Below are 25,833 nucleotides of genomic sequence, written 5' to 3'. Positions count from 1 at the left end.
AGAAGTCCCCAGGCATCTAAAGCTCCCTCAGAGTGTCCTGCAGGACCTAATTTGCTTCAGTCACAGGCTCCAGGAGCTCCCAGGGCAGAGTTTTTTGAAGAGATGATCACATGAAAGGAGAGGCAAGTTTTCCCAATCTCCTAGTCCTTAATGTAAGCCCTGAGCCAAAACATTGCTTCCTGCTATGTAATAACCAGCCCTGAAAAGTTAATAGGCAGAGACTGACTTTGCAAATGGAATTAAGATATTAAATGCACAGCAGGGAAGAGACTATTTCTCAAGGACCCAGAGGACACCTCTATTCATAGTCAAGTTGTGCCTGCCCTGGATATAGCTCGCCTCCTCCATTTTATTTAACGCAGACTCCAGACAAGGATCTTGACACTTTACCTGACATGCCACAAGCTTAATATCCTATTGATATAGCCAATAATTGGAGCAGAACTTATGAAAACTCAGATATGCCTCCTACCAAATGCCAAACTTCCCTACCATCCCTTGAAGGCAGAAGCAAAGGAAGGGATCAAATCTAGAGTTCAAATACTTGTATCTAGAGGTTTTCTCACACTGTGCATTAGCCCCTGTAACACTCCTATCCTGCCAGTAAGAAAGAAACACAAGTAGTAAGGAAATCAATTTGTTCAAGACCTCAGGGCCATCAACAAAATTGTTATCCCTCACTTCCCACTATTACCCAACCCAAATATCCTGCCATCAATTCCTCCTGAAGCCACTTGCTTCACTGTAGTGGCTCTTTGCTCTGCCCTTTCCAACGCCCCTCTGCACCAGTACAGGCAGCGTCTCTTCGCCTTCACCTGAGGAGGACAACAGAACAGTTCCCGGAAGCCCCTCTGGTTTTTCTTAGTTCCTCGATCAAGACTTAAAAGATCCAAATTTCCCTTGTGATACATTTCTGATACACTATTTAAATAAGCTCCTACTTTGCTCAGAGAACAAGGAAGTTGGTAAAAAGAGTTGTGTTTTCTTGTTCTCAGCTTTAGCAGAAAAGGAACATTGTTTTTAAAAAGTAAATTACAATTTTTCCAGAACACGGCTCATTTAGGGCACGACCTATCTGAGGAGGGAAAAACACTCTCCGATAAATTAATGGCCATCCAAAAGGCTCCTAGGCCTCCCACAAAACAACAGTCAGGAGTATTTCTAGGTTAACTGGGATATTGCAGACACTGAGAACTGAATTTTTCTGAGATTGCAAAGCCTTTTTATGAAGAGAGAAGCTCGGTGAGGGACCCTCTCCTCAGGGAGCCCAAACATGAACAGGCCTCTGGAACCTAAAGAAAGGTCTTCAACCTTCCCTGGTAGTCGTGACTACAAAAAGCCATTTGGTCTATTGGTGCCTGAGCCATCAATACATGCCCTTGGGGGTTTGACTCAACCTCCTGGACACTGTGAAAGCCCATTGTTTACCATAGCCTTACCCTTGACCGCATTTGGGAAGGCTTGGTCTTCAGGCCACAGCTGCTATGCTGCAAAACTTGATGCTTTTGCTGAACAAGTTCTAGGCTCCCAGCTGAACCTCACAGTTCTTCATGAAGCACAGACATACTCCTGAGAACACAGCACTCTTCAGCCCTCTGACTGACACTTGGGAGATTTTGTGGGTATCTTCCCCTCACATTACTAGTCACCCTGTAACACCCTGTATCCTGACTCTCCTACTCCTCCCCAAAGAAGGGGATCCTGGTGACTGTCTCCCCTCAGATAGGTATTCTAAACACCTGACTATATATTCCATGATGAGTAGCTTCACGGAGAAACCAAAGATGCATTTGAAACTGTCTCATGCTACCAAGCAGCCATCTCGATGGTGTTGGAGATCACCTGAGTGAAGAGTGCAACCAGATTTTTTCCATTCTGGGGCTAAACACTGCCATTTTATAATGGCCTCTTGGAACTGCTCCAGAGAGTTCTCTTTTGAAGGTGTAGGTAGGATTCTAACTTGGGGAAGATGGCTTGTTTGGGACAATCGTCTGCAAGAACATTTTCCATTAGCTTTACATGGGCCTCAACCTTTACGACAGCTCCCTCTGTAGGAAACAGAAGTGCATCTCAAAGTTCCTTAACTCGCTGTCCATTTTTTATGGGTGTTCCAGCAGAAGTGAGAAACCCTTTTTGTCTCCAAAACATCCCAAAGTCAGGGCCTTCTCCAAAGGCATACCTACTCTCTATATGTTTACTTCTGGCCTTTGGCTGGTTGACATGCACTAGGAAGCACAGCAAAGTCTATCCCTTGGCCGACTTGACCTCAGGTAGAGGACCATATTCTGAAGGAGATGCCCACTAGTGATAGTGCATCCTGCTTGAGAACCTCCAGGATCAGTGCTGAGGTGTGACCCAGCGACAGATAACACTGGGTCAGAGTTCTCAAGAGGAGTCTAAACAGCCTGAGTGAGGCACAGAGTCCCCAGTCAGGGGAAGACAACCGCCAGGCTCCCCCTCCTCTGGGAGAAGCAGGAGAGCAGCACATGGTTTTTAGAATAGTCACTGGTGACCACATGCCATTCCTATAGTGGACTAGTCAAAGCAAACACACATGCTCTTCCTCTTTCAAATCCAGTGTTCCCAATCCAGAGAGACTGCAAGCTCACTCTAACATCTTAAGCAGAAAACAACCAGTTATTTCCAGCTGGAATTTGAAAGTGATGAATTAGACTTCCAGGAATTTCACTACACACTATTTAAAAGATTTCTATTTGACTCAACGTAGAAACCCCCAAACAGGATGATTATCAGAATCCCCTGGGCAAGGCTCAGGATCTGCATGTCTGAAAACCCTCCAGGGAATTATGATGGCCATTATGATTGGCGGGAGCTGCCCACGGGAACCCGCAGCATTCTGATGCTCCCGGGGCACCTCGTGTAGGTGTACGAGATACTCTACCAGACGCGACATGTCCAAAGCCATTAACATCAAACTCCTGGAAGAGGCGGGTGGCAGGGATTGACCACAGCCTCCTTACAGAGCCCCCGCCTCCCCAGAGTCCCCAGCATGTTTTTATTGAGGTGTAACTGACATATAACATATTAGTTTCAAGGGAACAGCACAACAATTTGGTATTTGCGTGTACTGTGAAATGATCACTGCAATAATTCTACTTAACATCTATCAACACAGACTGGTATATTTTTTTATGAGAACTTTTAAGATGGACTCTTCAAGCAACTCTCAACTATGAAATAGGGTATTGTTAACTACAGTCATGCTGTATGTAACATCCCCAGGACTTATTTTATAACTGGAAGTGTTTACCCCAACATTTAAGTGATCCTTACCTCCCTCTACTTTGCACATAGTATTTATGCTTTTGTTACATAAATACAGCACTTGGGACATAGATGGATCTATAATTTTAAGTGGACTCCTGTAATGTTTCTGTTAGCTATGCCATTGGCAAATCCAAAATAGAAGTACCTCCAGAAACTCAGCTACATAATTCTCTACACCATGACACAGGCCTGGTGAACTTTGCATTGACAACTCCATTCTTTGAACAGCTGCTGTATTTTTCATTTAAATATTATTGAACTTGAGAAAAATGTGCAACATAATAGGACACAAGGGACTGGAAGTTCACTGTGGGTATCAGATGACTTCTCACCGCCTCTGAGCCTGCCAAGCACTAATGGACAAAAATGGACCACGTTTATCTCTGTCACTACTTCACCCAAAGATGAGTTCAGGCTTTAACGTAATCATTTATCAACGGCCAATGTATCTCAAATTATTTTAGAAATCAAAGCTGGGCAGTCATTTGTTTCTCCACTTCTTTAAAGATGAGCTCTGGTAACTTCGGATCCTGCGGAGGAAGGTCTTTCCTCCAGATGCACTAAGGTGATAAAGAGGTGCCCCCGCCCCTCTGCCCTCCTGCGCTGTTCGCACACACCACACCCATGCCCTGTGGGGAGACCCACAAGACACACGGCTTACAGGCCTGTGCCAGGTGGGAGGCAGAGGCCGTAGAACAGCAGTGGTGGTGACCATTCCCTGGGACTGTCCTCCTTGCCAGCTGCGTGAATCAAGACATAGGGCGCTTGGCTCTAGGACATGTCCGGCCACCAAAGGTGCTGCCAGGAGTACTACTACCAACACGGCCTCCTGAGGGCCTGGCAGTCGGCAGACTCACCCTTAGGGTCTCACCGCAGGACAGAACTGCAGCCACAAAGGCACATTTTTGAGCGCTGCTCCAGCGGCCCCTGCCGCCACCAAGTCTGAAGGAGTGAGAACTTGGTGACACTGGACAGGGAGATAGAATATGTCAGTGTGGAAGATGGCCCACCGGACAAGAGGGGCAGGACATGCAGCCCTGGAGCCAGGCTCCCTCCTGCCCCCAGCCCTCTCTGCTAGAGCCCGGACAGGAGTCTCACCTTTTTGAATAAGCCCACCCACCATCTCAGAGAGACCTAGGTGTCATCTTACTTAGGCTACAAGCATCCTCCACAGGACACGTTAGCAAGCCACACGCCCACCTTTCCCCTGACCCCTCCCCTCAAAAAGTCTGCCAAAATCCTGGCCATAAAAAGCCTCTTAGCCTGTAAGACACACCTCTTCTTTGTTCTGCTGGCCAGGATAGAGGGGTCCTCTCAGGCTTAGCAACAAACCTGTTTGGACTGCTGAGCTTGCATCCCCTCTCTTCCTTTCACTCTCGCCAGGCATGTAGTGGATGTGGGAAAGCTTCAAGTGCCAAGTCTCAAAAAAAAAGCCTACAAACTCTGACAGTCATTTCCCAGGCCCACGAGTAACTCAGCTCTGTGTGCCCACAGTTGGAGCTTACCGATCACTCCCAGGTTGGCTGCAAACATCAGCGAAATCCCAATCGGGAGACCAAGTACGTAGTACCCGATGGCATTAATGATGGCTCCAACCTTCTGATTTCCACTTCCCCTCAGAATGCCACCACTTGTACACTGTAGGCAGAGTACAATCCTCAGTGTGAACATGGCCGGCGCTTCCGGAAGACTCACATCCACGAGTACTTCCCGTTCTGTGAGACTCTGACTTAAAATCCAAGGTGTGGGCCAGCATTCTTACAAAGGGAATATGATCAAGATATTAAGTATCACCAGTCACCCCCCACCCAGCCTCTCTTCTCCCTTTAAATTTACCATCATCAGAAGCAACACGCAGACCATAAAAGTGCTTACGGGAATACGGCACCACACTTACAGCAAGACCATCAAAGAGATGGGAAACGGCAGAAATCGGAACCACCTGAGCCACTAGAGCAATGATCTCTCTGTCAGGGAAATAAAGCACATGGTGATCAGGAGACAACGTGTGTAAAAAGGAGACTATGCAGCTCCCTGGTGGCTGCTCAGCTTCTGCCATGGCTTCTGCACACCTGTGCAGGGCAACCTGCTGTCTGCTGGCCTACAGAGGAAACCAACTCTACACTGTATCTCACAACTTTTAGAAAAAATGTACAGTGCATTTCATCGATGCAGACAGCGGGGTCATATGATTTGTACTCCTCTCCCCCCTCCAAAAACATAAATTTGGATCACAGCGCCACCCTTTTCTTTTCTAACATGATTCCATGTGTGTCCTTCCACATGTCTGAATAAAGCATGTTTAATAAGAGTTAGGCTTCTCTCTATGAACCAAGATTGGCCAGTTATAAAGGCCATGGAGTTAGTTTATGAAATTATCCTTAGTTTCCAGAAATAGGCCATAACTTGTAAAGCTACAGACTCGAATTTTAATGCCTGCCCTTGAAGGGAGACTAGAAAAATGTGCCACTGACCTGGGGAGGCAAACAATTTAGAATACCTTTGAGTGACTGACAAACTGAGAACATTGTCTGGCAATAAATATTTGTTGAATGGGTAAATAAATAAAGTCACTGAACAAGATGGTCAGTCCCCACCCCCTGAAAAAAGGACAGAAATACAATTATTTTATTTAAATTCTATTTTTTGAATAGGAATTTTTTGGGCAAGGATATAAAGAAAAATCTTACTCCCACTCCTTTCCCAGCCCACCTATTACTAATCCCCACCCAACCTGGTAACAATTCTTAGCTCTGCATGTGGTCAGTGTTTATGAAACTATAGGGAAATATAAATATGTACTGATTTTCCCTCTAGACTCTATTATTTCATGTTACAGCTTTCTGTATATGATATTCTACCCTGATTTTTCCACCTAATACTATATTTACTTTTATATTCTATTGAAATATATTATTTTTAATGTGCTGCTGAATTCTGCTAATATTTTATTTTGGATTTAAAAATTGATAATAAGTGAGATTGGTTTGTGGCTTTCTTTTTTTATTGTGTAAACTTTGTCAGATTTTGGTACCAATGTTCTGTTTGCTCCATAAACACAACAGGGAAACTTTCCCTTTTTTGCCCTCTGGAGCAGATCAGACAGCATTTTAAAGATTTTATAAAATTCTCCTTTGGAACCCTCTGAGAATGGTGCTACATGAAATTTTAAAATAATTTCTTCCTGTTTCTTCTAAGGCAATTGATCTATTTAAACTTTCTATGTTTTCCAAGGTAAGTTTTGATAAATTATTTTCCTATAACACTTTTATTCCTTCCAGATTTTTTAATTTACTTGAGAAAACTGTACAAACTAGTCTTTTATGCTTTACAAAAATAGTAGTTCTTTTTTTAGTAATTTCTCCTTCTTTGCAGAGTGCTCTCTCTTCTTCCTCTTTGGGGAGTTTAAGGATCTATGCCATTGTTAGAATCTATGTCATCAATTCTGCTGGTTTCATTTGATCCTGGCCAGCTTACAAATAATTTGATTTTGTGGGCTTTCTCTGTCTCCTAGTTTCATCAAAGGTATAATGTATGGGCGCTTTCTTTTCCATTCTTTTTCCTGCTTTGCATGGTTTCTGGAAGTGGCAGATTCAAAATCAAATGTCCACCTTGTTCCTACTGAAGCCATCAGTGCAGGATATGTGTGTGACAAGTTAATTCTGATTTCCTTTAAAGGAAATGAGGATGATTTCTGGTTGCCTTCTGTGGGGAAAATGGAAGTTCCTATGGCCAGGATCCTCCCCTGACCCTAAACTACTTGATGATGTAACTGGCCTGCTGCTAGGCACATGCTTTCACACCCGTAGACGATGAGCTATTATTGACTGAGTCACTATGTAAAGAGTTCTGCCCAGTGCTCTGGAAGGAGGCAGAGATGGAGGGGGACTACAGACCTGCAGACTGCTGGGTGCAGATGTGATTCTAGTGCTCAGCCCACTGTTGGGAGGAAAAAGCTGGGTCTAAGCCCTTTTACCCCAAGAAGTTCTGTTGTCATTTCTCCATCTCACTGAATCCATAATGAACTTGTCCAGAGCTGAAACCCTCAGGCAAGACACCTTCCCACTCATTCTGGAGTGAGGGACGTTTACACATCTGATTTCCCTACAGCAAAAAGAAGTTAAAGGCGAATACCTGAAGATGAAACTGTGAAAGGCAGTTCTGCCTGCTTTTTGATCCATAAAGGAAAGGCCAGTTTTACATTTTGTAATTGCTGAAAAAGAATCCCAAACAAGAGGCACCCCCACTCTGTATCTACATCGTCAGAATGCACCAGCCAGGCTCTCTGATGAGGGCGACCGAACAGAATCAGCAGCACACAGAGGGGATTTATCCTGCACAAGGATTCTTCTTGGTAACCAGTCTGATGCTGAGATTTTTTTGAGACAATTCCTTGGTGAAATTTTAACTTCAATTCTAATTGACAAAGATATTATGCAGCTACTATAAACCAGACATGTGGGCAGATTCTGAGATACTGATAGGATTCTTGTCCTTGGGAACAAAATAGTCAACTGAAAATGTAATCAGTGGTTCCAAAAACACATTTCCTTCTTTAAAATACAAGAGTATCCTGACTGCTAGAGGCTTATATCACCACCAAAGTCCCTTAAATTGGCTTAAATCTAGATGAAAAGTTAGTTCCTGTGTCTAATAGGTTCCTCCCAGGTAACATCAGTAGGTTTCTGACCGTGCAAATGACTCAGCATCCTACAAGCTACAACAGCCCAGGAGCCCAGTGTGAAAGCATCTATCCAACCACTTCTTTACCACAGACTTCACATGTCAAAAAAAGCCTCCACTCACCGGTCGGCTGTGAAAATGTACCCCACAAGATCCTTACAGCTTAACAGCAGGACATAAAAAGTTACAGCAAAGAATTCTGCAGATAGAACAGTAGAGAAACAGCACAGTGAAAAAAGGAGGTCTGCAGGTAAGGGGGAGCCCCATTCCCTAGGTCAGTGGGCAAGGGGGAGCTTGGGTCCTCAGATCACAGGTAAGGGGAGCTCGGGTCCTCGGATCAGCAGGTAAGGGGAACCTGGTTTCCTGTGCATGGCCTGCTTGGAGCCATTGACTAAACAGTCTAGGCACCTGTGATCAGCAGGGCGACAGCTGAGGACTTCCTGGCCTGCTCAATGTTCCCGGCACCCAGTGCATTCCCCACCCGGACACTGGCAGCCACACTGAAGCCTGTAGGTATCTGAAATGCAAAGGAAGCATACAACAATAACACTGAGAGTGAAGCAGGAGGCAGAGAAAGAGTCCTACCTCTGGTTCAGTTCTGAACCTAACCCTGCACTTCCCTGGGAAGAGGGGCCTGGCCGATTGAGCTTCACACTGATTGGTAAAACTTGGTCCTAAAAGTAGTGAGACCGATTTGCAACATCCCCTCTGTCAGGCTGGGAGCCCCCGGCTAACGTGGAACCTGGAACTCCAGGGTCAGATCCTCACCACACTGGCTTTTATGGGGGGCTTCCCACCTGTGCAATGGAGGGCCTGGCGCCATCACACTCCCGCTCTGGGTGTAGGAGGACAGACTGCAGGGAGCCCAAGTTAGGTCTGCTCTGGAAGACCATTGTGGGATCAAGTTTATGAGGCAGAATCCTAAAACGGTGACCTTTTTTTCCCCAAAAATGTTGGATAAAAAGAACTTCAGACAATAAAAGATACCTATGAGGCTGATAACAGTGCTTCCCTTTTTGTGAAGGGAGTGGTGGGGAAAAGGCAGGATTAGCGTGGTGCCAAAGGAGATTCAGGAAGAGTATGGCCTTGTGGAGAGGAATGGGAACTGGTGAGTTCAAATCCTAGCTCAGTGACTTCTCAGCTGTGTGTCCCTGGACAAGTTACTTATCCTCTCTAGATCTCAGCTGTTTCATCTGTAAACCTTGTAGGGTTTCTGTGGAGATTTAATGAGTCTCCATAAATGCTAACTGCTTAGAATACTATGTAAAAATCCTCACATGTAGTAACTGTCCAATAAAGGTTAGCCATTCAATTAAGATTACTGTTATCTATAAATTTACCACTTGAGAAATCAGTGTTAATAAAGAGGAGTCATCATTCACTTAAATATGAGTTTTGCTTGCTGATCAGGATAATGAAAGGACAGGGCTCCAGAAAAGCTGGCACAGAGGATGAGGGGTGCAAAAGAACTAGAAAACGGAGCCCGTGGCTGCAGCCCTCCCCACGGGCAGTATATTCATTAAAGGGAGAGAGAGTGAGGACGGAGAAACCGTGCAGACACCGCCTTCACCCAGAATCAGTTCCCACTGCCACCAATGGAACAAGCCCACATCACGTGCCCCCTGACGTAGCACACGAGGAGGACACAGCAACACTTCTGAAGTATTTCTGTCAAATTGGAATCTGCTCCTGAGGAAGGCCCGGCTATAGCAATTGAGGGAAAGCCTGTATACCATGGCCTTTGTTCTTCAAAAGTGTCCAGGTCTAGAAAAGCTGGGGATCTGTTCTTGATTAAAGGACACGAGAGAGGCTTGAAGCTTAATTCTGGGAGACAAAGAGTCACAAAGGACACTAACAGATGATGGACGGTGTTTGAATACAGGCTGTGGAGGTAGACAGATGAGATGCAGATGACAGAGAGAATGGGACAAAATGTAATCAATTAGTGAATATGGGTACAAGTTATAAATCCTTCTTTGGTGAGAGAGAAATATAAATGTATAAATGTATGGTCTAATAAGACTGTTGGAAAGCATATAGTAATTATGCAAAAGACTTAAAATTGTAATTAAATTTCATTTTTAGGAATTTATCGTAAAAGAACCAAAGAAGTATGTAAAGATATTTGTTCTAAGATGTTCATTGAAGTGTTACTATCAAATCATTGGAAGTAAACTAAATATTCAACAGCAGGAGACTGATTCAAACATTATATGACAAACAATGGAATACTATGTACCATTAAGTATTTTGATTTCAGTATAGTTACTGAACTTACTGAAATATAAAATACATATAAAATACAAAAAGTGTAGAAGTAACAAATATGGCTGAGAAAATTCTGCTTAGAAAAAAGCAAAAACAAAAAGCACAGATCCTCCTGTGTCCCCACCTGCTGGCGATCGCTTCCCCTTCAGTGGGACTCCGTCCTGGGGGGGTTCCTCTATCCGCCTGCCTTGCCTCCTGGGCCAGGTCCATGCTTGGATATGAGCTGCTCAGAACACTGCCTCACTTTGTAATGTCACATTTATTCATGTGCACTCTCCCCACTGGAGGGTAAGCTCCCTGAAATCCGGGGGTCACTGTCGCATCTCTAGCACCCAACGGAACAAGAATCTCAGGGCTTCATTGTTGCTTGGCTTGAAAATAAAAAACCTCTTGCTTTTTAAAATAGTGTTTGCCATCTTAACCACTTTTAGGTACAAAGCAGTAGTGTTAAGGATATTGTCATAATGGTACAACACAGCTCTAGAACTTTTCCATCTCGCAAATTTGTAAACTCTGTACCCATCAAACTACTCCCCATGCCTCCCTCTCCCCCTGCTCCCCATGCCCTGGCTACCACCATTCCACTTGCTGTTCTGTGAGTCTGACGACTGGGCTCCTCATACAAACAGAACCAGACAGTCACTGTCCTGTTTGCCTAGTAGAACGTCCTCAAGGCTCATCCATGCTGTAGCATTTGACCAGAAAAAAAATCTCGTCTTTAATGTTAACAGAATACAATAACCATTCTCCCATACCAGAAAACACTTTGTAAAAGGTTGTGCACTATTCCGTGATGATATGCATAAGCCGTATTTAAACAAGCCATGTTGGTGGACATTTATGAACGGGGCTTGCTCATTGGTGTTCGCTGTACCTCAGGGCTCCCCTCTTGCTGGCAGGCGACTCTCTCCCACCCTCTTCTCCTGAACTGACAGGTACAGACTGGATCTACAAGGACGCTTAAGGACCAGAACCTGGGGAAAGAATGAGAGCTACAGAAGTGGAAGATGGCAGTGGGTCTCAGTTTCCTAGTCCCCCACATGTGCTTTGAGCCTTGTGAGGAGAGACAGAGACAGAGAGGGAGTAGGGAGGGGTAAAGGGGAAGATGTAGACTGATGGGGTGCTTTTCCCACCTTAGTGTGGGGGGCTCAGGCTCTGGGGTGAGCAGAATGGGGCCTCACAGCATCGCCGGGTGGTGCCTTCCCAGACAGGGATTCTGCATTATCACTTAAGGCAGCTGCAGCCAAGGCAGTGGCCTGACCCTCGGCACCTGTGAGGGCCCTTGCTGGAAAGGCCGGCCAGGGGTGTGATGCCTTTGTCTCCTATGGCTTTGTGAGAGCCTTTGCCGGCCAGTCCTTAAACCAGTGGGAGCTGGAAATCAGCCACATTTAAACCAGGGAAACCTACAAGCAAATCAGGGTGTTTGCTTTTTGGAGAGCTGGTTTTCCAGCACCCAGCTTCAGAGGGCACACTCACACTGAGAAACTCAAGGAGGTTTTAGGAACTATTGACAAAGTTGCCGACAGGTTGTGGGGAAGCCCAGGGAACTGCACACTGGCGGCCAGCATCCTCAGGGTCAGGGACGAGGGAAGGGAGGTGTGTCCATATCAGAGTCCCTGAGACCCTCAGGGAGCAGCTGGGGAGTGAAGACCTGGCCTCACTGCCCACTGACCCCTCTTCTCATCTCCTGACCCCCACTGGCTGAATCTAACTGGTGGAAAGCAGCCCACTGCAGTAGTCCCTAGAGTCAGCCTCAGGGCAGGAGAATCTGGAGAAGAGTGGGGATGGGGTGGAGGAGCACACAGGAACACAGGAGTCCATCTCCCTTAGGTGGCTTCTGGGCAAGCCAGCCAACAAGCTGGTCAGAGCAAAAAGCACTTGAGTTCATGGAGGACTCCCTGCAAACCTCCAGAAATATCTGTGGGGGTCTGAAAGCTGTGCAGCTGTGACCTGTGACTCTGAGCCCAACTGTACATCAAAATAAATGTTGCTCATTTATAGCTTTCTGCTGAGGAAGCTCAGGTGACATAACTATGCTACAGTAAAGACTTTGTTTGCAATTTTTCCCTTTTCTGACTTTCCCTAGAAAAGACCAGATTTCCAAGCAAAAATTGTACAGCAAAGGGTTTCTACATTTTTAAGATTTTGATACTTACTTTATACTTTTTTCCAGAACATTGATACCAACTGATAAATGTGTGTATCAGCCAATACACAAGAGTGGCTGATTGCACACATCTTCACTGATACTTGACATTATTAAATTTGGAAAGAGTTGCCTGTTGGCTCGGTGAAAAATCTTTAGCCCCAGGGTTATTTGCTTTAAATTACCCAGTGTTATTTGCTTTACTTAAATTACTTAAGAATATATGTTTTGGACAAAGTTCTTCACATGCTCACTGGAAGCAAAATATTTTATTTGTCCCAAATTACCTTTCTTAAAAGTGCAAAGGAAGCAAACCTATGAGAGCAATTCACACAGCGCCCAGCACATAGCGCTGTTTACCATTCGTTCCTGAACTTGGTCATCCAGTGCATATCCAGGACACATCCCGTGTGTGATTAGGAGATAACAAGAGGTCTCTGCTCTGGACATTTCTGACTTTCCTTTTCCTCTTCCAAGATTCAGAGCCCTAATTTGCTTCAGCTGTTTTTGGTGACACCTGTCAGGACGGGGCCCAGGGACTGAACAACATTCCCTTGCCCACCCCTTCCACCTCCCTGCATGGTGGGGGCTTCACAGCTGCAAAGAGGTTATCTCCCCTTTGCTGAAGCATCAGCCCTCCAAGGGCTCTTGGAGATGACTTAAGTCGACTAGATCTGGCTTTCTGTATATATAAGGTTGTCTGTTTACAAACCAATAGAGGCAAGTTGTAGAGAATCTGGTAAGTGCCAAAAGGTAACAGAAGCAGCAGTTAAGTCCAACATCTCAAGGAAACCACTGTCAAAGTATTGGTGGGTTCTACTAGAAAGATACAAATGCTTTCTAAAAATAAATTTAGGAATATACTATATAACTTTAAATATGTTCTTCTTGTTTTAAATAGAAACAATTCCCAGTTTACATAACATCATTTTGGACCATAATGTTCCATGTTGAAGAGATGGGCGTCATTCAGATCAGATGTTCCTTCTCCTGTTGGGACATTTAGGCTGTTTTCCAGATTTGTTATTATTAGTTATTTTCCAATGATGGTCTTTAGACAACAAAAAGCACAGGTGCTCAGGAGAATGATTCTCAAAGGAAACAGGAAATGTATATTCTATGTACTTTTAAAATATAACAGTCTCAGGGTGGGGAAATGTAAGCATTAGTGTGACAAACAATGCCAATGGCTCTAGTCCCTTTCCCTGTACATACTCCCTTCCTGTCCCCATCTTTCCTTTCACATTTCTAGAATGGTGCTTGCTAGAGAAGAAAGCTCTTCAGAATTTCCAGTTAAGGTTTTCAGTAAAACAAAGTCAAAGGAAAGCCTCTAATGCCTGGGGTTCTTCTCTAAATGTTCCTTCCTTTTAAGGGCTGAATAATATTCCATTGTAGTGACAGTGACATACCATGTTTTGTTATCCATTCATCTATTGACAGACACTTGTGTAGATTCATCTTTCAGCTATTGTGAGTAATGCGGTTTAATTTCAGTACAAGTATCTGCTCAAGACCCTGCTTTCATTTCTTTTAGGTCTAACCTAGGAGTGGTCACACCAAGTTTTAAGAGGCATCAGACCCAGGCAGGAGTGGAGCTCATGGGGATACAAGGAGCTTGACCCTTACTTCCAGGCAGCCAGTGCTGTCACCCTTCACACCCCCACCTGTCCCCAGGGCATCTGTGGTGTGACAACCAGAAAAGATTCTTCGTGTCTGGCAAGTGTGCTGTCAGAGCAGTTCTCTCAGACTTGAACTGTGTTAGGTGGTGGATGACCAGCAGTGAACAACTAACTGGAGCTTCTCCCCAAGTCCCTCGGCACACAGGCAAGATCCCAACCATACCAAACTCACCCTCCCTGGTTCTGGGATAAAAGCTTACTTTCATGAATCACCTCGTAAGTTATTAATGCTACAAGTGCCTGTGCTCATTCTGAGGACTCTTCGAGGGGAGCATCTAGCACCTCCACACAACCGGCTCTCAGCACTTACCATGTACACAATAGTGGCCAGTTCATACACGATGGACTGGGCTCCCAGCTCCACTGTGCCGAGGGTACCTGGTGGAGAGACAGCTGCCGCCATGCTTCCAGATGGGGCCCCCACACTGCCACCAGCCACCCCACCTTTCCCACACTGACCGCTCAGGAAGCTCCCAATTTCATAGGCCCACCACTCAATGCACAGCATTAACATGCTGGGGATGGCCAGATGGAAAAAGGAGGCCCAGTCCTGCAGACACTCGAGGCACCACCCTGCAGGCAGGACACAGACACATTTCCAACACATCCAGCCATCGGGCTGGAGCTCAATCCAGGACAAAACCCGTGTCTAGGTTGGAAGACGAAAGGTCTCTTTACCTCCCCAGGTAGCTTGATGCAGTTTCCTCCCAAGGATGTAGAGGAAGAGGAGCACAGCCAGGGTGAAATGGGAGACTGTGTTTGCCAGTGCTGAACCCCTGGGAAGAATGGTCCCAGTGAGGGGACGTGCCTGCCCCCCACTCTCTCCCGCCTCACTCAGGTGGGGCGGGCAGCCACCCTGTGGTTGTCTTTGTTCCAGACTGGCCTTACTCTCCATGTCCAGAGGCGTTATCCAGAGTGGCCCATGGAGGAGACCCCAAATGGCCACAGTGACCAGGCAAAGGGCCCACACCCACCCCATCCTGGAAAACACTCATGCAGGTCATTCCTTCCCCCTGTCCCAAGAGTAAGCTGGACTCACATTACCCCGAGGTGCAGCTGATGGAGAAGCAGATAGTTGGTGAGGGCATTGACAAGGTTGGCTGCAACTCCATTTAGGATCTGGGCCAGGACAACTCCCTGAAACGAGGAGAGGCCGTGCAATGCTGTGGACCCACAGGCAGGGCTGCTGTGCTCCCCCCAGACCAAAGCAGTCTCTGAGTAGCTATGTGGCCGGCCGGCCCAGGCAAACCAGCAGGCCTAACTGGGTGCCCAGCCTGGCTGCTCCCACCCCCCGCCCCCACCCAGTCTCCTGCTCTCTGGAGCAAGAAGCACATGGTTCTGGCCACAGAGACACGGGCAGGGGATGGGAAGGCAGCAGAGAGGGGGAATGTGAAACAGCTTATCTAAAGAGGGCAAGGACCAGCAGGGATTAAAAAGCATGCACAAGTCATTTGCACACTGGACAGTAGGGGGCTCGGGGGGGAAAGTACAACACTTTCTGACTCAAACTGAGGTTGGGAAGATTGACCTAAGATCTTATGGACCTGGACTGTGGGACGGACGCCCTGTCATCCAGCTCTGCTCCCAGGTACAGGGCAGGAAGTCCGGTCAGCTCACATCCCGATGGGCACTGAAGGCGTGGGAGTGAAACAGTGCCAGACTAAGGAGCAGAAATCAGGACAGAATACCAGACTCTGTAAAGCCAGTGGTGACGCTAAGGGGAAACGCTCCCCACAAATATAGGGTGCCATCTCAGCCCAGTCTTTGAATGATGTAACTTGGTCTCTAAAATCACAGACTAGAGGAAATTCTGCTGCTTGAAATCCTACCAGGAGAAATAAAACACCCCACTCTTACCTGGGGCAAAAGCCACTTTCACACAAAAAAAACCAGCTTCCATTTGCAACCCAGGGACAGAGCTCCATACGGATTTCTGGACACTGCAACCTACATCTGTCCACCTTCCACATCTACCTACGCCTTGCCATTTCCAAGGAGGGGGGACTTGGGTCCCGTGTGCATGGCTGACGTGGCATTGATCCCTTTACTCACGGCCTACCTCGCTCTGAGCCTACCGAAGCTCAGTGTCCTTCAGGACCCCAGCATCACTCTTGGCTCTTTATCTGGTGAGAACCCGCAGCTCAGCTTTCTCAATGCTGTGGATCAGTAAGCCCACCCCTTCTCATGCGGGTCTGTTTCTTGTGGTCTTGGACATCGTGGGCTCAGGAGCCAACCACTTATGTGAGTCACTTGTGTCGGGAGACCCTGGCTAGATTTCAGCCAGGGAGTGAAGTGGTCAGGCTCGCCTGTCAGGTAGCGTGGTGTGGGACTGCCCCAGGGAAAGGCTGGCAGCAGGGAGCCTGGCTAGGGCCTGCTGACTCGAGCTGACTGGCAATGACAGACAGGAGGCGCGGAGGTGGGAGAGGAGCAGGGGGATCTGCAGCCCAGAGACTGCTTGGACACCAGGAGCGAAGGAGACGGAGTCACAGATGATGGGATGTGTGGAGGACAGGTTACTGGAGAGAAAATGTCTGAAAGAAAGCAGGAGGCGGAGGAGCAGGTTTGCAGGGGATAAGGAGGTTGGGGTGCAGCACGCACAACCTCCCACAGTCAGCAGGAAGGGCTGTTTGCAGGGTAGATATAAATATGGGCATCCTGGGCATACAGATGGAAATCAAGGACACGAAGGAGAGGGCAGTCCTTGGAGTAAGGGAGGAAGAAGCCCATGGGTCGCCCCCCTTGCAGAGTGCTCTCCCTCTCCCCCTGTAAGTCTGAGCACCGTCCTGGGCTTCACTGTTCCCTTCCCATACTATACCCTCTTCCAGTGGATTGACTTTCTCCCCCAACCATCTGTTTCTCTTGTCCTACACTCACAAATGGGCTGGGCCCCACGGTGGTAATGGCTAAATGCAGGTCCTTCCTTCCCCAGGGTCCCTCCAGCCAAGGAGCCATGTCACTCCACAGGACCCGCCCCATCCTTAAGACTCCCATTGCTCCCGTAGGGCACGTCTTTCCTCCCCAGGCCCGTCTTTCCTCCCCAGGCCCGTCTTTCCTCCCCAGGCCCGTGTCATCTGTTGTTTGGACCACACCCATAACTCTCATCTCTTCCCCTGGCAATTAATTTCTTTCCCACAAACTAGAACCTGCAGCAGAGAGAGTGAAGCCCTGCACGCTGACCCTGAGCCAGTCCCCACCTCAGCCCCCACCCCAGTGGTGCCTAAGCTGCCCCTATTCCACCCCTCCTCCTGCTTTGGGAACCCACATGTTCTCCACCACCAGTTCACACCACTGGCCCCTCTGGGCGCCTACTTCTAGGTCTCTCCTTCTGCCTCAGTGTATAGAGGGGTTTCCACACTGCTCTCCTCACTAGATGGAGTTAGAACCTGAAATTAGGAGCCCCCACATTTTCTGGGAGACTGACAGTCAGGGAGAGGGCCCTGCAGCTGCCGAAGCTCCTGTGGCTTCCATCAAGGTCACAGGCTGTGGGCACAGACAGGCTGATCCTGACTCTACAGACATTGCAAGGATACAATTCTGATACTAATAAAGATTTGAAATACTGTCCTTAGGGTAATATCTTAATTTTAAAAACACTTACTTGGTGGAAAGGGTCCTCTCTCTGCCCGTTTGTCCCCTATCCCTTGCATATGCTCTGGAGGGCCTGCCTATGGCCAGGCCCATTGTCCGGTACCCTCATTTACCTGGATTCATCTGGAAGGAAGTCAAATGGTCCCACACACACTGGCGTCCTAAATCCATACCTTCCAAGCCAGGGCAGCCAGCCCTGGGCCTTTGGCCATTGCTGTTAGTCTTGTATGAAGAGTTTTGACTGATGTGAGGGCTCTCACGTCTACACTGAGGGGAGTGGGGCCTTTCAGACAGACCGGAGCCTAGAGGCCAGCTCCCAGGAGCCTGACAGAGCTCTGCAGGGAGCCAGTGACAGCAGGGAGCCAAAGAATGCTACCCTGTACTGCAGCTCCAACCCTGGCCTGCCAATGACAATATTTTCAAGTGGGAATTGGGTAAGACTTTCCAGAGCCAATAATAACATGTCCTTTCCTTGATATCACTTAACAGACCTCCCCACGCCAAACTGCTGCACACACAACATGGGGAGATGTATTTCTGTGGCTCCTGCAGTCGAGCTCCTCCACCCTGGTCTCCCTCATCCCTGACTAGGTCCAGGGCCCCTGATCCCTGAAGGGTGCAAACTGCTGTTGGCCCCCCAAAGAAAAAGGAGAGTCTGCATTACCTGGTTGAGCAAATATTTAACTTGTAAAGCATGAATAAAGGTTGCCTACAAGAGAACAAGAAATGAGTTAATATTTTGGCCTTACTATGCAGCAGAGAGCTGGGAGCCACAGAGGCGCACCATCCAGGAGGGGTGAGGGCAGGGGCAGGGGGCAGGGCACCAAGGCCGAGGCATTCGAGCATCCCTGTGATGGAAGAACATGGCCCAGGAGGCCTCAGGGCCTGGGAGGGAAGATTCCCTGCACGCATGACAAGGGCTCTTCTGGGATGGTGGGCTGTGAAGGAGGCCCCTGGGGAGACTCTAGAGGCGTACCCCCTTTTACAGACCATGCTATAGTCCTGTTGGGTGGAATAATTGAAGAATATTATCTTTTAAAGGTTTCAGAATAAAGACCACAGTGCCAATTATGAGGGCAGGTGGCTACTTTTAAGGGCTGAATTATATCCCCCACAAATTCAAGAAGTGGAAGCCCTGACCCCCAACGTCACTGTATTTGGAGACAGTTTTTCAAGAGGTGATTACTTTAAAATGAGGCCGTTAGGGTTAGCCCTAATCCAATGGGACTGGTTTCCTTATAAGAAGACAAGAGACCCCCAGGGGTGCCCACAGGGGCTTGGCCATGTGAGGCGGCAGCAAGAAGGTGGCTGTCTCCAAGCCAAGGAGCAGGGCCTCAGAGGAAACCAGTCCTGCGACACCCTGATCTTGGACTTTTTGGCTTCCAGAACTGTAAGATAATAAGTTTCTGTTGTTTAAACCCCCCATTCTGTGGTATTTTGTTACGGCGGCCATAGCAGACTAGTACAGCTCCCATCCAGCTGAACAGAACCAGCTTTGGTCGCTCACTGAGCACACACAACTGCGTTGGACATGCACATACACCTAGGGTCCTATGATCACACTCAGCAAGAAAAAAGTCTAAAGGTACCAAGTGAGGCCCTCAGGGGCTCAGAGATGCGGAAGAATTTACCACACCACAAATAATGTGAACACCTGTCGGTGGACAGTCATGGAGATCCGTCCAGCTAGAGGGGCCCAGGAGTCGGCCTACCAGAGTCGCCATGGCCCTGGTGCTTCTCGAGGGACAAAGGTTTGTGTCTTTCATTGGCATCATCAAAACGACACTTCCCTGATGGTGCCAACACCACCCTGGGAATCACATAAGCCTGAACCCCCTTGCTGAGCTCATGGTGTCTCAGCTGCCTTTCCAGGGAACCGCAAGAAGTGAACCTCTTAACTCTTGAAAACTTACAGGCAGAGCTGGAATGAAGATCATGACGTAGGTCTGGGTAAGCCTAGCCAAGGAAAGGGAAAAGCAGTCATAAAGGTCTCCATTTCAAGGGAAGGTAGGCAGCAAAAATTAAATGGTTTTCATGTGCTTGGCTCTATTGGGCTTAAACTGTCTCTTATAACCCAATTCACTCCTCAGGTTCTTCCGAGCCACAGGCTGAGGACTGGGTTTTCAGATGAGCCCTGAGACCAATGCCCCTGCCCAGGGGAGCTGTCTTGTGTGTTGTGAGGTATTCTGCAGCATCCCTGGCATCCACTAGCAGCAAAACCCCAATACCAGTTCCAATAAGCAAAAATGCCTCCCAACACTGCCCAAAGTACCCTGGGTTCAGAGCCCCTGGTCCAGGACAGGGACTTTTCAAGGTCATCAACTAGTCCAGCTGGACTCAAACTTGAGTCGCCCAGGGGTGCTTTGGAAGACAGGCTGCAATCCAGACCAGGAAAACAGAATGCTGGAGGGGATGGGGCCCGGGTGTGGGTGGGGCTCAAAGCAGCCAGGCGATTTTAGTATCAACCAGGGTCAAGGATCACAGAATGAACAAACACCATAAACTGCCACTTCATGTGGAGGATGCTGCAATTCTTATATCACTCTGAAGGATCTACCCTAGAAGGCAGCAGACAAGGAGGAGTCTAGACCTTGGAAGCCAGGTGCAGAAAGCACGAAGGCCAGGGAGAAGTCACTAAGGAGAGCCTAACTCCCTCTTGGTGTGTGGCCTTGTCCCTGGCCTCTGTGATTTCCAGAGGCTGGCCTTGCATGGGACCAGCCTCCTGCTGGGCGGGCCCCATCCCTCCCCGGCACAGCCCATCTTACCTGGACACGGCCGGGTCCTGCCTGAAGAGCAGCAGGATCTGCTCAGTGTTGAGGAGGAGTGCCCAGCAGGGCAAGCAGCAGAGAAGCAGGACCAGCATGCCCCTCTGCAGGATGACCCCCACGTGCTTCAAGTTCTGGCTCCCATATGTCTGGGTGCGCACCACCAAAAGAAACCTGTTAGCACAGAAACGGCACCCCACTGTCCCCCCAGAGACCTTCAAGAGACAGACGGCCCTAGAGACTGCCACGTTCTTTAGGTGTTAGTGCCTCTCAAACTAGGCTGCTCATTAGAATCGCCTGAGGAACACTTTTGAAACTCAGCAGCTTGAGTCCCACTAAAGGCAGTCTGGATTTAACTGGGATAGCAGGGCACGACCCAGATATCAGTGATGTTTAAAAGTTCCCTGTGTGATTCTAATTTATAGTCAGGGTTGTACATCACCTGGAAATGATAGAAATACAATAGAAATGATAGAAATACAATAGAAATCTTGGCCCCTCCCCATCACCCACCAACCAGACCTACTGAAGCAGAAACTCCAGGGGCAGGGCTGGTGGCGTGCTGAAGCCAGTGTCTACTGGCCTGCAAAAGGGTCTGTGTTCAGTGACATCCGTGTAACAGCCCAAACGTAGCTATAGAGGGAGTTACTTCCGGCACTGGATTTGGCAAACTGTAGCCAAAACACTTCCCTTCCCCTGCCCAAGACCTGGTTATTCAATATTCACCAGCAAGCCACTGGATGGGGCCACCAGCCTCTGTTTGAACTAGTGACCCAGGCGACTCTACTGTAGACTAAAGCCTGAGAACGACAGGCCTAGACCAAACTCAACCATGTGGTCAGTGAAAAAAGGGGCTTTTACAAATGTCCCCTATTTGGTCAAAATGTACTGTGAGGCTGCCGTGCAGATAGACATTACTTCACAAGCCTGAGAGACATCCAGCCACCTTTCAGAGAAAGCAGGCAAGGAGAGCTGGAGCTGGGTTTGCTCTGGGGACTTCCTCTGTGTGCATGACTCTCCCTTCCGGCTATACTTGTGAGAAGATGTCCAGGCTCACTGTGAGAGTGACCTGAGGCTTCCAATTACCTGGGAGATGAGGGTGTCGCAAGCGGAAGATAAGCCGAATCCCACCGACATCCCAGTGACATTGATGATCTGGAAACAAATACGAGGAGCAGGCAGGCAGAGTTACAGGAAGTAAATGCTCTGTGCTGGTCAGAGGCTGCAGAGCACTTCCACCAACCCCACAAGTCAACTGAAGCAGTGGTTACCTGCCTGGAGCCCCTGCACAGATCGGTTGGGACAACTTAATTAAAGGACATGCACAAAAGTAGAGGGGCAAGAAAATCTAAACCAGAGGCAACTACCCAGCCTTTTTTTTTTTTTTTAAGTCTTAGGCATTTTGCTCCCCAGTTTCAGAGGACCATGAGTCTTTCTCAAGGGGAATGCATCGAGGCACCATAGCTCAAGACGAAGCGCAGCATGTTACAATATCCTTTAGGACTCTGGGAGCACAGGAGCAAGTCTCTGACATCAAAGCTAGTGCTAGAGACCTTGCAGGTGTACTTGACGAGGGTCAGCAAAAAAAAACTTGGGGTTCTTAGAGCTTGGGGAGCCTGACAGTACACCATAAACAAGGGAGTGGCCTCACAGGATGTACCTCCACCTGAGGGAGGAAGGTACCCAAGGACAACCACCCAAACTGGGCCCAGCCCAGATGCACCAGCTTCCTTGCACTCCCTTGGCCATAGAGAATCTGCAGGAGGCTTGCTGACTGCATTTCTGTCTTCCCCCAAATTTCCAAACATTAAAAACCAAAAAGGATAATTAAGCCTGGGGTTGCCCATTTCAGGTTGTCCCCCTGAAAGCAAGACAATCTGCATATCCCAAGGGACTAGTTCCAAGTAGTCTTGTAAAGTTCAGAGGTAGCAAACTCCAGTCAGTGCCTGGACGGACCAGGCAGGTAAGGAGAATGTGTGCCTTGCAGGGCAGGAGCAAAGGGGAACTGGGGAGGCTGAGGAGAGCAGGGACACATACCTGCTGAAGTCACTGAATCCATTTTCCTAGAAACATTAAACTGGCCAAACCAAACAAGCTGACAGGGCCTTTGGCCAAGTGTAGCCGGTCAACCCCTGGCAGAGGTCAAGGACATCTCTCTTTGCTTTTGGGGGTTCACATCTAGTACACAGAGAGGACTTGGAGTTCCTCCTGATTTTAGGTTTGGACACTGAGATCCAGGATTTCATCTTCTAGTTCCATTGCTAGATTAGGACTCTCAGAAAGACAGACAAATCATGAGCAGGGGATTTCTCCTGATGAAGTCAGACTTCAACCCTGCTTTTACAATTCCCTTCTCTCCAATGTGGGACCAAGATTGGGAGCCAGAGCTTCACAGATTACAAATTAGCTCATGTGGGAGTCAGAATAATGGCCCTCCAAAGATGTCCCTGTCCTAATCCCTAGAACCTGGGAACATGTGAGGTCACATGGCAAAAAAGAATTAGGATTGCAGGTGGAAATAAGGTTGCAGCCCAGCCAACACCCTGACTTTAGCCTAGTGAAACCTATTTCAGCCTTCTGACCCCCAGCACTGTAAGGTACTACGCTTGTATTGTTTTAAGCCACTAAATTATGGTTATTTGTAACTAACAGCAGCAAGAGGAAACTAGTACAGCTTTCCTAAATCCCTGTTAAAAAGTTCCACACGTACTGTAATTGCAAGCGTGACAGCATCCAATTCCAGCTTCCCCAGGTGGCCACAGAACACGGAGCTTATGAAACTGATCAGAAACACCATCAGCTGGGCCAAGAACTGGGAAGAGACAGAAAACAAGCACTAACCATCACAGCAGAAGGAGGGGTGTGAGGTTCCTGGGGCACCCCACCTTCTCTTAGTCAAAGTAAAGAGATTCAGTTTATGGTGAACCTCTGCCAACTTTCACAGGCTAATGTGCAATTTCTGGTCAGCTCCTTGAAAAATATTTTTAAAGTTCATTTGCAATCACTATCAGAATTACATTTTTTAGAACTTTCTAGCTTTTTAAAATTATTTTTCACTTTTGATCATATGGAATTTTCTTTGAAATTTTTAGAGGCTTCCTGCCAAGATAACCCCCTTGTTATTCCAGATTTCTAGTAAGGACTGGAGAAAACACAGCCTTCAATAGCCAGCAAGAAATTCCACAGACAGAAGCACCTGAGGCAAAAATGAACTCATCCAACTGGGCCAGTGAGATCCGGAATCCTGGGGAGAAACGTTACCAGTTTGCCGAGCACCTTTAATTCTTGAATTCTGGGAAGCATCAGATATGAGGGCAAATTCAGCTTCTGGAAATTCTAGAAACTATGAATTGCTCCGCATTGCTTTAGCTGCATGTATGGACACTATTTCCTTAGGTCAAAACCACCTTTCCTTAAAACCACCTCCTGCCCCCCACCTCAGACCCAGGCAGTGCAGTACCTCTTCAGAAAGCCCCTGTATCCTGGGAGACTTATTCGTCCAAGAAAGGGATTCATCTGACTCCCACTGACTCTGAGCAAGGGAAAAGAGGGGCGTCTCCTCCTCTACCGTGCCCCCTGGGAAACAGAAAACTCACAACAGATGGGAATAGACATGGAGACCAAGAGGGACTCCGTATACAATTCATAGGTGTCTAAACAGGTGCCTGAACTCTATGGCCTCATTGGGGAAGGCAGTCCCATAGAAACACACAAGCAAAGGAATGGAAGGAAATGAAACCTCTTGGTGGTGAAATTTCAGTTTTTTTCTTTTGTTTGTCTTGGTTTTCTTTTTTCTTCTCAACAGCAACTCTGCCAGGGAGTGTTGGGCCAAACAAAGCCCAATTCCATTATCCTCATTTTATGGATGAATAACCAGGGGCTAAAAAGAGGTTATGAGACTACTCGGTTTCACATGGCTGTTTCCTAACCTACCTTCTGAGGCAGGGAATTGGGCCCCAGGCATTCCAAACCACGTGTTTTTTCTGTTCTGCAAGAGTGTCACAGACTCCTTCCTGCCAGTTGGATTTTCGCTTCATGGTTTTGTCCCTGGCATTATTCTTGCCACTATGCACACCACAGAAAGCATCACAAGATCCCACAAACTACGGGGCCACCTTACCAGACGGTCACACTTACCCATCTTACCCTTTGCAGGTGCAGAGTATCAACCCCATGGCCAAAGGTTTACTCAAGCCTTAAAAACACACAGGGTTCCTCTTGCCCAATGAAATGGCTCTGGTACCTCCTGGCCTTGAAAACCACCCAAACAGCCAGAACAGAGCTGGGATTGTATTTTTTGTGGTTCTTGTGGTTTTTAAAATCCACATTACTTTTAAATATACAACCCAGAAAGAGCTCTAACCTAATGATTAAAAAGAAAAAAAAAAACCTTAACCCAAAAGAGAACCACATTAAAAACTTCCGAACACAAAACTTGGTGGGAGAAGAGCGTGAGCCTGGTACCTTCATGCAGAGGTTGACGCTAGATCATTCTGAAGGACGAGTTTTGGAGACCTAAATTCTAGGCAGACAATTCACTTCCTCCCTGCCTCGAGAGAATTTAGACACCAGGGTCCCCCACTGCTCGTTTGCAACAAACCAAGCTCCCGGTTGTTTTGAGATTCTGGTAACGGTCTTGCTTCGCTGGAATCCTCACCCAGAGAGGGTACCCGGTGGGGCGCCTGCAGGCGAGCAGGTCCACGCTCCCCAGCGCACTTTGGATGCTGGCCCAGTGCATCACCTGCGCCAGGTGGGTCCGCCTGCGGGTGGGGTGGTGCGGCGGGGACGCCAGCGGAGGCGCGGAGATGCGCGCCCTCCCCGCTCTGGGCACGGTGCTCCCAGCGTCCGCCGGGCCGCGCACCACCAGCTCGCTCTATCCCCACCCCACCCCCAGGTCACCCTGAGTGACTCGGGTCCTCGGGCCCCCAACCTGCCGGGGTCCGCCTCCAACTGAGACCACCTTACCGCGGGGCCCGCCAGGACCAGGAGCGCCCACAGCTCCTCTCGGAAGGCGGACGACAGCAGGAAGTGTGGCCCGCTACGTCCAGGGGCGGCCCTCCGGCCCCTCTGGCCGCCGCCGGGCTCCTCCGCTGCCTCCATGTATCTGGCGCCGACGCGGGCGAGGAGAGAGCAACGCGGTGGCTGCTCTCCAGAACCCGCCCCGCTCCAAGCCCCGCCCTTCCCCCGCCCCGCCCCAAGCCCCGCCCTGTCCTGCTCCTGTCGCAGCCCCGCCCCTCCCCAGTCCTAGCTCCGCCTACAGTCCTGCCCAGCCCCGCCCAGCCGAGAGCGCCCCGAGCCAGCGTGCGACCTTGCGCGCGTCCCTGGCACCTTTGCACCGCTGCAGACTCCGGCGGTTCTTGTAGAGACGCACGAACTCCTAGACTTGTGAAGTTTGGCAACGTTCTGGAGAGTTTTT

At 48.3% G+C, this 25,833-nt stretch overlaps 1 protein-coding gene across 1 annotated transcript in view; it reads right to left on the bottom strand.

Annotated features, from left to right (window-relative positions):
- SLC47A1 (solute carrier family 47 member 1) overlaps positions 1 to 25,517 on the bottom strand; it is a 31,473-nt gene extending 5,956 nt beyond the window's left edge. The window contains exons 1-14 of the mRNA XM_057500806.1: positions 25,383 to 25,517; positions 23,128 to 23,229; positions 21,504 to 21,572; positions 20,418 to 20,566; positions 19,566 to 19,608; positions 18,317 to 18,361; positions 15,104 to 15,201; positions 14,743 to 14,840; positions 14,524 to 14,637; positions 14,375 to 14,442; positions 8,380 to 8,488; positions 8,095 to 8,170; positions 5,186 to 5,255; positions 4,794 to 4,926 (exon numbers count right to left, since the gene is read on the bottom strand). Of these exons, the coding sequence (XP_057356789.1) occupies positions 4,794 to 4,926; positions 5,186 to 5,255; positions 8,095 to 8,170; positions 8,380 to 8,488; positions 14,375 to 14,442; positions 14,524 to 14,637; positions 14,743 to 14,840; positions 15,104 to 15,201; positions 18,317 to 18,361; positions 19,566 to 19,608; positions 20,418 to 20,566; positions 21,504 to 21,572; positions 23,128 to 23,229; positions 25,383 to 25,517 (1,309 nt within the window). The remainder of the gene's footprint in view (positions 1 to 4,793; positions 4,927 to 5,185; positions 5,256 to 8,094; positions 8,171 to 8,379; positions 8,489 to 14,374; positions 14,443 to 14,523; positions 14,638 to 14,742; positions 14,841 to 15,103; positions 15,202 to 18,316; positions 18,362 to 19,565; positions 19,609 to 20,417; positions 20,567 to 21,503; positions 21,573 to 23,127; positions 23,230 to 25,382) is intronic.
- Between the last annotated feature and the right edge of the window lie 316 nt (positions 25,518 to 25,833).

This window comes from Manis pentadactyla, chromosome 4 (assembly GCF_030020395.1).
Source record: "Manis pentadactyla isolate mManPen7 chromosome 4, mManPen7.hap1, whole genome shotgun sequence".
Lineage (NCBI taxonomy): Eukaryota > Metazoa > Chordata > Mammalia > Pholidota > Manidae > Manis > Manis pentadactyla.
Note: the sequence above shows the minus strand (reverse complement) of the source record. Positions and strands in the feature narration are given on the sequence as shown.